This window comes from Octopus bimaculoides, chromosome 14 (assembly GCF_001194135.2).
Source record: "Octopus bimaculoides isolate UCB-OBI-ISO-001 chromosome 14, ASM119413v2, whole genome shotgun sequence".
Taxonomy (NCBI): domain Eukaryota; kingdom Metazoa; phylum Mollusca; class Cephalopoda; order Octopoda; family Octopodidae; genus Octopus; species Octopus bimaculoides.
Window position 1 is genome coordinate 31,384,699 of NC_068994.1, and position 11,089 is coordinate 31,395,787.

Sequence of the window (11,089 nt, forward strand, 5' to 3'; positions counted from 1 at the left end):
CATAATGTTAAATAGCTTATAAGTATTTACTAAAAGGTGAAAAAACATGTCTGCGTGTATTTTAGTTTTTAGCTTTAGAATAAATCTAGTAACAGGAGTTATTTTTTATCTTCTACTTGTTTCAGTCACTGGACTACAACCATGCTGGGGCACTACCTTGAAAAGTATTAATTGAACAAATTGACCTTAGTACTTACATTTTATAAAGTTTGGTTTTTATTCTAAGTCTTTTTTTTCTTTTTTTTTTTCTAGTTCTTACAATTTGCATTTTTTACAGTTTATATAATTGCCATTATGCATACTGAAACATACACACTCTATCTCACACACACACTTTCTAGGCTGCATCCAGAGAAAAGTTATTCAACTGACTGGCATAAAGTTATTCACAAACATGCTCTTACTTCTGGCCCTTAACCCTAATTGCTTTTACTCCACTCAGGCACTCCTGACTCTTTCATCTCTCTTCTCCTCATTATCCATGTGTATGTCCAACACCTCAGGAGCCACATTCACTACTAAATTAGGATGTTATGGTCTGGAACTCCTTCCTGCAGGTGTCAACTTGCAAAGTTCAAGTGGAGCATTATGAAAACTGGAATTTCAACAACATCAGCAGGATATTTTTGTATGTATGTATGTACATGCATGCATGCATACATAAATGTAGTGTGAGATTATAATTTGATGATACTTTTGTTAAAAGTTCTATTGGAGGTTTTTGTGAAAATGATTTTTAATGTAATGGGAAAAAAGGATCAATCTATTGGTTTAACTACAGTTAAATTAAGTGGTGGGTTATACCACATTATATTCCTTATTCTATTTTTGCTTCTATTCCTATTATTGTTATAATTTATTGATTGGATATGTTTAGTTACACACACACACACATACATAATAGTAGGAATAGAAGCAAAAATAGAGTAAGGAATATAATGTGGTATAACCCACCACTTAATTTAACTCCAGTTAAATCAATAGCCTGATTCTTTTTTCCATGACATTAAAAATGATTTCCATGAAAACCCAATACTATGGAACTTTTAATAAAAGTATCATAAAATTATCTTACCATACTACACCTAATTTTATGCAAACCCTTACGACCTCTGATCTAAAAAAGTTCAGTTTTACAAAGTATAGTATACAGGCATGCCATTAGTAACTTCATGAAGCAAAGTAGCTGCTTTTTAGAAAATGGGTGCCTTGTTGATAACACAATGTATAAATGCAATGTTACCAGTAATAACTCAACACAAACACACACACCACACATATGTGTGTATATATATATATATACGTATGTATGAATGTGTGTGTAGTAGTGGCAGTAGTAGTAGTAGTTGGAGGAGGAGGAGGAGGTTCCGTTTTTACAGCTTTTAAACTATGTTGCAACAACCAACAATTGCAGTCTTTCATTTTGAAACCCAAATAGAAAAAAATGAAACATTACAATCAAACTGCATTCCTTAAGAGGAAAATGGTGTCTGGAAATCAGAGAACTTAACTGGTTATCTTAAACTTACTTTATCTATGCTCCACTATCACAACTTTTCTATATTTACAGATCCCATTCCATTATTTATCACAAATTTCATTTGGATAGTATGTATAGAGCAAAACGTTTGGCCATGGGTATTGAATCATTTTAATGTAATAATGCGCACTAATATTCGTGATATTAAACTCTCTCTCCCTCTCTCTTTTCTCTCTCTCTCTCTCTCTCTCGTGAGTTCTGTAATTCAGCGTTGCTTCCACTTGTGACTATTTTTTACATTTATACATATATACATACACACACGAGAGAGAGAGCAGATCTTCTTTGATATATAAACCTAAATTCGATGACGGCGTAACCCTAAACACCGGGTGTGCGTATTCTTTACCTTCGCCTCGATTACCTTGTTCAGCGAAGTTTGTATTGTAAAGGAAACAATGTGTTCGATTTGAGATAGTCGTTAAATTTATTCCGTAAACAATTTTTAGTCGTGGATTTACAAGATCAAGCGTTTTCCTGTTTTGCTATTTGATAACAAAAACTAAATAAATTAGCGGGTAGACAATACAAACCCTCATAGACTGGTGAGATTAATGAGGGTCCAACCTGGACACCTTCGGGAAAATAGTAGGTAGGGATGGGGACCACTAACCGCAAAGTTCTTGAGAACGTTAGCAGCTCACCCCGCAGAGGTGTCAGGTGATGCCCGTGAGGGAGCCTGGCTTTCACAATGCCTGAGCCTCGCCATCACCCGTGGTAATGCTGCGAGCTTCAGTAGATTCTGTTAAACCTTGTGGTGTGCGACCAGTGATAATTCTTAGAGAAGCTTTTCATACAGATCTGAGAGTGATAGCATTTATCATATGTATGAGTACATTTGTGAAGATTAAAGTCACTGGTACCAGGGAATATTTGATCAGTCGTATGGTCTGAATGCTTACCGAAAGTGAAACTTCACTAGACGCAATCCTGGACTAAGGTGTGTGAGTGTTAAACTAGAAGCAGACGGTAAATGGCTGGGCGTGTATGTGTAAGCGTACACGCGCGTGCGTATGCAGGAGTGGCATGTTAGTGTATTAGTGTGTACAAATGGCTATCAGAGCACAGAAACTGTCCTCTGAGGGTTTTTTTAATTTATTTTGAACAACTATTCAACATGAAAGGAGCGTTCGTAGGTCTTATTGAATACAAGACAAAGCTGTGAGATTCAACAACAGCAAAAAGAACAAAACAGAATTTGAAATAACAGTATATTTTGTCATTCGTGAGGAATAATTTACATTCGGAACTTGCGTTCCTCAGCACCGCTTTAGAATTATTCCGGCATCTTTCGGAAACTTAAAATATTCATTGGAGGTTTGTGTCACTTTGATACATAAGCGTGGGTGTATACATACACACAGACATACACACAGATACACACACACGCACACACAAACACACACACGTGTATGTGTTTGTATGAAATATATTTATGTTTGTATACATATGTGTGTTTGTTTATATATATGTATATATATAGTTCTTTGAAAAGAAATTCTTCCCACCATTGAATCCTTTACGTATTGGATATGTACATATATTGGTGATTGATCTCAAACCATTGAATAAGGTGATCGAGTTAAAGTTTTCACACTGTCTTCACCATTGTTTAATCTCCAAACCGTTTATTTATTATTTTTAATATCGAGATATTACCATCTTCTTGGTACGGTCTGATCTTTATTGTCCGTTGTTGATGCTGTGGACGTTGTTGTTGATGTCTGGGACAGTCCTATGAATGTTGCTGACAAAGTTGGTTTTATTTTTATTGCTATTTGGTTCCAATCCAATACCCTGATCAAAAGCATTGCTGTCATGACCAATACACGGTTTTAGTGATATAAAGGACTACATTATCTGATTCTATCATGTCCTTGTTTAGACGGCAGAATGTGATTTTTGTGAGATTTTGTTTTTTGTTTTCTAACTGGTCCAGCTACCAGGTAGAGGCTCCCTTGTTGAGTCGTATGGCTGCAGTATAATGTTCAAGCTATTGATATGTTGCACTAGAGAATCTATGGTTAAAACAAATTTATATCATAAAAGATGTTTATCCCCAGTCTTATTTTAAATCACTATGGGCCTGCATAGGATGTTGTATGGTGATAGTTCGGACATGTCCTACTAGGATTATTTCACAGCTTGATTTGACAAACCAATAAAGTAGTTTTTACATGCTTTCTCAACATGCTAGAAATAGAACAAATTTCCTTCCAGCCATTATACACTACCGTTTAAAAAGAAAAAAAAATTAAATAGTACCCAATGTAGTCTCAGGTGTTTTATATCTGGAAAGGCAAGGATGTCACGGTTGGCTTTTGATCAATAGGGCTGTTCTGTCAGCGCTGGGCTGCGGTCAAACATCAACAATTTCATTTTGTGTCTGGATATGAAGTTAAGCGGTGATCGTAACAAGCAGACAAGTTATACTCGATCGCTTTGTAGTGTATTTCGTGGTTCCGGAATTGTCATAGAAGGCTAGCTGTTCTCAGAGAAAATAATCACTGGAGCGAATTTTGTCGTCGTCGTCGTGCACTGCTTATCTACAGCTACATTATCGTTTGGTCCAGAATGTGGTGTGATGAAGATGATTTGGTTGTTATTTCTAGCAAGCTGAGCGACCACACTGAGGATTTTCTATTGATTCGTAGTTTGTGTATTGTTGTGTTGCTGGCGTGCATTAGGGTGTTGCTAACGTGAATAAGTTGTTGTTTAACCCCCAAATTGGAAAAGATCTATTACCATCCCATATTTTTCTCAAACTACTAATTATCTAATGTATCTTTCCCATTTTCAGACGACAAGGTGCGGTTTTAGGGAGATTTGGCTGCTATTTCTAACAGATCAAGTGACCACGTAGGTGTTAGGTGTTGGTCGGTTACACCTGACTGCTGCTGTCATAATTGGTATCCATCCACGCATCAACAAGAATATTTTTGTTTTCTAATGCAGGTAAGTGTTATTATTGTTGTTTAGCCACTGGTCAGACTTATCTTTCACTTGTTTCAGTCAGTAGACTGCGGCCATGCTGGGGCTAAGTTTGTCTCTTTTTTTTTTTTTAACCCAAGGCAGTGTATCTCGGATTTATAGTAATTTAATCTCCTTTCTGTTTCAAAACGGTAGAATACACATTGAGGGAATTTTGGCTGCTAAGTTTTGCAGATCGAAAGACCACTTTCTCTCATTGCTGTAGCCCCAGGCCACCTTCTCATTTCAGAATTGCATAGGACTACATTATCTTATGTATTATTTCATTGGTAGAATGTAAATTGAAGGACCTTGGCTGCTATTTCTAGCTACTTAACGACTGCATTGGGGTTCCTTCGTTGGCTCGGAATCTCTCGGTCGTTGTTGATCAGTAGATATGACATTAGTAGTAGTGTGTATGTATGTGTGTGTGTGTGTGTGTGAATACAGTTATTGTTTGGCTGCAAATCTCTCCAACGATGACCATCTTGTTTTATTTTTAGACTTAGTATATCCAAGACTATCCAATATGTATCGTTTGTTGAGGAGGAGGGTTAGATTTTGCTGCTATTTTTAGCATGCCAACCGACCAGCCGCTTAGAAGCTCCTTCGTTGTCTTGCAGAGACTGCTATGTTGGTTGTGTATGATGTTTTGAATATTTTAAATTTAATTGTTGGAAGCCCAGTCAAGTCTAATATTTGGTTCCTGATTTTGGTCAAATGTTAATGTTGAGGGAATTTTTTACAGACCGTGACCAAAAGTGTCCCAGCTGTGACTGTCCCTCTTATTCTCTATCCTGTCGAATAGTGTTGTGTCTCTTATCCGATGTATCCGTTATCTAGTTCACAGTTGCTCCAAATGCTGGGCCTCGTAAGCGTAGCTACAGCAACTGCGAATCACGCTAGGCGAGGGGTGAGTTGTCCCAGCCGTGACCGTTCCTCTTGCTCTGTCTCTTATCTTATTGTGTAGTGTCTGAGGCCGATGCAGTCGTTATCTAAAACAGTCGAACAGCTGGAGCCTTCACAGTTAGGCCAAATACTGAACCTCACTAGGGTAGCTACGGCTACTGCGAATCAAACTAAGTGAGAGGTGGGTTGCAATGAAGATAGTCCGTTCTGGGTGGCGCTTTGGTAAATTTTCAGATTAACACCCGCACGATTTTCACTAGGGTGTTAGGGTTAGGGTTTTATAGTTAGGGTTACGGTTGCGGTTAGGGTTAGGGAATTCCGTCCCTAACCCTAACACCCTAGTGTAGATGGTGCGAGTGTTAATCTGAAAATTTACCGGCGCTTTTATGAGGATAGCACTTTTGATTCTACTGTATAATCTTGTATGGTGGGTGATAAATTCAAGCGTTGCCTCGAGCGGCACACACTAGCAACGCCACTGGTGATTCGAGGTCGATTTGGCAGCTATTTCCAGTAAGGTGAGTGACTCCTTTGGTCAAATGCTGTACTAGTGATCGGTTTGATTGCGATTTAACTGTGACTGTAGTTCTATGTGTTGTTTAGACAACAATAATGCGTGTGGGGGACGTTACCATGCGTAATGTTTGGTATAAAGTAATGGTTTCTAGTGTTTCTTGTGGGTAGTGCCTATACTGTTGTTTAACTCTGGTCGAGCAGACCTATACTCAAGGATTTCCAGATGTGACCATCGCATCTTTTTTGTGTATCAGGGAATACATTGTTCAATGTATCATTCTTTATTGTGAGGCGGACGTAAAGAATGTGGATCGCGCCCCCTTTCGTTTTTTTTTTTTTTTCTACAGAATTCCCCATTTTCGAGTTCGGAGATTCTGATTCTGCAAAAAACAAAAAACAAAAAAACAGCATTTTAAAATTTTAATCCCCCACCTCCGTATTTTTCTATGTATTTCACAATAAAAAAAAAATTTCTGAAAAAAGTGAAAATTGAAGAATTTGGGCGGGGAAATTAAAATTTTAAAATGCTGTTTTTTTTTTTCTTGCAGAATCAGAATTTCCGTATTCGAAAATGGGGGATTCTGTTTAAAAAAAAAACGAAAGTAGGTGCGATCCACATTCTTTACGTCTGCCTGGTTGTGATTTGATGGATATTTGGATGTTATTTCTAGCAAATCGAGCGATTACGTAAAGGTTTTCTTCATTTGACCCATCATGCAGCAGTGACTATTATGTGCAGATTTTTTTTGCAAAACCAGGGTTCAAATATTTTCAGGCATAATTTGTAATTAGTAGCACATTCAGCATGTGTGAGTGCGTACGTACATATGTATGTATGCAGTACATGTTAGTTGAGGAGTTGAGGCGAAAGGGTTTTTTTTTTCTTTAATATGTTTCTTGAGAAATATTTTAACACTATTTTTTTGGATGAGCGAGTTAATTAGTGAATGATGTGTTGAGTTGCTATTATTATTGTGTAGTTAGAGCTGTCTATGTATAGACCAAAAGTAGCCAGAGACATACAGTCTAAAGGAAACATCCACAATCTCTCCAATCTGAACTTAACAAAGCAAACTAGAAATCAATCCAAAAAGAGATCTTCAGACAGGACTGGCCGAAATGTCTGTTATGCAAACCTTATGCCAGAAATATGTCCCAGAGCACAAGGCCAACACAAAAAGAAACAAGATTCCAAGGGAGAGGATGATCCTCATGAGATGACAGACGAAGGGTGTAAAAAGCCTGCAACAATCCTATGGGAAGGAGAGAGCAGTGAAAGAAGCTTAGGTTATAAAAAACATTAAGTCAAACCCAAAGGCCTTCTTTCATTATGCCAAAGAAACAGCCTCAGTACACTGCAAAATAGGATCCCTCTTCCAAAAGGATGGCTCCATCACAGACAGTACTGAATGACCAGTTCAAAAGTGTCTTTGCCACCCCGTTGGAACACAGACAAGTGAATGAACCAGTGGATTTCTTTGCCGCCTCACCTATAACCAACGAGGCAGTTATGATGGATTACATTGACATTGGTGAAGAAGATATACTACTGGCCATAGATGAGGTGGATGCAAACTCAACTGCTGGTCCTGATAGTTTCCCAGCAATCCTCAAAGCATGTAAGCATGCCCTGGCAAAATCACTACAGATTCTCTTCCAGATCTTTCTTGCAAATGACAGGCTGCCAAGCAAACTGAAGGAGGGAATAATATGCCCAATCCATAAAGGAGGAAGCAGAGCAGATGCCAAAAACTATAGGCCTATCTCTCTGACTTCACACATCAGCAAAGTCATGGAACAGATAGTCAGAGGGAAATTGATTGCATTCCTTGAAGAAAATGACTTGCTGACTGATAGCATGGCTTTTGACCAGGTAGGAGCTGCCTGATCCAGCTCTTACAGCACTATAACTGGGTATTGAGGCAGGTACCCAACAACTCAAATATGGATGTAATATACCTTGACTTTGCAAAAGCTTTTGATAAAGTGGATTATGATATGATATACCACAAACTGCGTGATCTTGGCGTAGCTGGAAAACTTGGAGAGTGGTTACATGACTTTCTGAAAGATAGAAGTCAGGCAGTAGTGGCAGGGTTGCCAATTTAGCATGTTTTATGCTAGATCTAGCATTTTCTTTTTTCAGCATTTAGCAGAAAAGTTTTGAATCTAGCATTTAGCAGGGAAAATAGCAGGTTTAAAATTTTATTTAGCATTTTTTAGCATTTTTCTCTGATCATGACATTTCGACAATAGTTACCCTTTTTCTTCTTTTTCCTCCTTTTCTTTCGTTAATGTATCTTATAGCCAAATTTTAGTACTATCGGCTATTGTTGAATTTTTCTTTCCCTTTCTTGAAACTTCAAATGAAAGTTTATCAAAAGGAAGTTTATCAAGTTATGAACTTTTCCACCCCCACCGGCTAGGATACAGAGTGGTGTTGCTGGAGGGAGGGGGAGAAGATAACTCGTGTCAGCACCTGAACTCACTACGCAATAATGTAAATATGTTGCAAAGAATGAAAGCATGGAAATTCATCCTAACAATGCTTTATTCTGTAGTGATGAGTTTTTATCATGACAGATTGACTCGTTTACTTTCAGTTTGACTGTTTTAAAATAGGCCTGTGTTTTTTCATGCTTGTTTTGGATTATATATCTTGTATAGAAGTACGGGGGTGGTGGGGTCTCCCCCTTTATATTTCTACTTACTTTTTTTTTTTCAAGTATTGTGGTTATTGTGGATATATTTGTGGTTTTACCAATAGATATTAAATGTAAGATTGGAAGTGAAATATGATGTTCCCAGGTTTATATCAGAACACAGTTTTAGGATTTCTGAAGATTTTACTTTTCCATTTATAAGTTGGCCACTCTGCATCCTAAATCAGTATTCCTCACTGCATGAATTTGTAAGCAGCAAACATGAGAATTGTTAATGACGAATGAAAGAATTGTTAGCAGCAAACTGATAAGTTGTTTTCAATTTTATATATTTATTAATCATTCAATTTATTTTCTTGCTTCCCACTACATTATAATGAGCAAAGAAAAACAAAGTTGTACCAGCAAAAACTCCGAAAGGAATGGCTTAAGATGCCAGCGTTTACTAAGTGGTTGTGTGAAGTACCTAGTGATTAATCTAAAGCCCATTGCAGATATTGTTGATGTAATATGTTGGCAAAATTCTCTTTTAGTAAGCCACTGTGAAGCAAAGAAACATAAAGCATCAACTCCCCGGCAAATGATTCTTACCAATTTTATTAAAACCAAAAATGATAAGACATCTTGAAGCAAATTTAGCAATGTTTATTTGTTGCCACTCATTGTTTAATAGCTGTGATCGCTTAATAGAGTTATGTAAGAATTATGTCTGATAGTGATATTATATCCAAAGTGAAGTTGCATTGTACAAAATGTGCAAATATTGTGAGAAATGTTCTAGCTCCATATTTTGATGGAGATTTGATTTCTGATATAGAAGATAGAGAATTTAGCCTGTTATTAGATGAATCCAATGATATATCAATAAACAAGTTGTTGGGAATTGTTACCATATATTATAGTGACACTCAGAAAAAAGTGGTACATACATATCTCAGTATGGTATCTTTAGAAACATGTGATGCAGATGGCATTGTAGATGCCTTAAAAATTGAATTAGTAAAAAAGAAATTAGATATAAAAAATTTACTGGCTATAGGAACCGACAATGCTAGAGTAATGATAGGAGTCAAGAATGGTGTTTTCCAGAAATTAAAAGGAGTTCCATCATTACTTCTATTTAGATGTGTATATCATTCTTTACAGTTGGCAGTATCCCACACTTGTGCTGAATGCTTGCTCATAAATTTAGAATTTTTAGTATCCGAAACCTATACATGGTCCTCTCATTCTTCAACAAGACAAAGTGCCTACAAACAACTTTACCTTGTTATCAATGATAAAGAGCCTTTGAAGATCATGAATTCTTGTACAACTAGGTGGCTGTCAATAGAACCAGCAGTATATAGATTCATATACAATTCATATCTATCACTTTGATCATCAACTATTGTAAATATTTTATTCTCTAAAATAAAACCAGTCAGGTGTCCTATTACTGGCCTTGTATATAGTTCCACATTACATTCAAACTTGAAACCTGCCTTTACTCTAAACTAAGACAAGTCTTCTAGGTTACTGACATGTGTACCACCAACAATAAATCATGATGGTGATTGTGAATGAAAGCAACAATAAATGTTATGTAGATGTAAATATTGTAAATATTTTAGAGAGCATACTTGCAAATATTGCAAAAAATGACCTCTAAAAGTCTGGTTGATGGTTTACAAAATTATAATCTTGTATATTTTGTGTTTATATTGTTTTGGGCAGAAAACAAGCTTTGTAAGACGATAAGGTGGTGGTAGCTGTTTCTGTTGTTCCTCTCAGACCTGAAGGATTTGGAAACAGAAACCTGTTCAACATGGAATTATTCCAAAGGAGTTACAAGGTAAAGATCAATTGATATTCGAAAAGCTGTTGTTTCTTCTTCTTCTTCTCCTCCTCCTCCTCCTCCTTTAGATGCACCTCCACCTTCTTGCAGTGCATGCTAGATTTTCAAGGGTGTAGAATTGCTTTTGTATGAAACGGTTTTTGCCTTATGGATATTATTATAGGGTGAATAAGATAAAGAACCAGTCAAATAGTAAGGTTGATATCATTTGGTTACGTCCCCTCCCTTTAAATTTCAGATCTTGTTCCTCTGTTAAGGATCATTATTAGAACAGTCATATGTTGGAAATAGCAGAGTGGTAGAATAATTGTTTTGTGTTTCTTACTTTTATCTCTTTGCATTCTGTATTCATCATCATCATCATCGTTTAACGCCCGCCTTCCATGCTAGCATGGGTTGGACGATTTGACTGAGGACTGGTGAAACCGGATGGCAACACCAGGCTCCAATCTAATTTGGCAGAGTTTCTACAGCTGGATGCCCTTCCTAACGCCAACCACTCAGAGAGTGTAGTGGGTGCTTTTACGTGTCACCCGCACGAAAACGGCCACGCTCGAAATGGTGTCTTTTATGTGCCACCCGCACAAGAGCCAGTCCAGGGGCACTGGCAACAATCTCGCTCGAAAACCCTACAAAGGCCAGTCAGGTGGTATA

At 37.2% G+C, this 11,089-nt stretch overlaps 1 protein-coding gene across 6 annotated transcripts in view; it reads left to right on the forward strand.

Moving 5' to 3' along the window:
* The first annotated feature begins 1,425 nt into the window (after window positions 1-1,425).
* Window positions 1,426-11,089, forward strand: part of LOC106874058 (gastrula zinc finger protein XlCGF7.1) — a 13,391-nt gene continuing 3,727 nt past the window's right edge. The window contains exons 1-4 of one of the 6 annotated variants that reach the window (XM_052972822.1): window positions 2,150-2,857; window positions 4,341-4,495; window positions 6,484-6,541; window positions 10,315-10,432. In XM_052972822.1, coding sequence (XP_052828782.1) covers window positions 10,406-10,432 — 27 coding nt within the window. In that variant the 5' untranslated portion in view covers window positions 2,150-2,857; window positions 4,341-4,495; window positions 6,484-6,541; window positions 10,315-10,405. Of the gene's footprint in view, window positions 1,514-2,149; window positions 3,114-4,340; window positions 4,496-4,530; window positions 5,938-6,483; window positions 6,542-10,314; window positions 10,433-11,089 lie in introns of those variants that run through there. The other 5 variants (XM_052972823.1, XM_052972821.1, XM_014921634.2 and 2 more) reach the window with 5 other exon arrangements.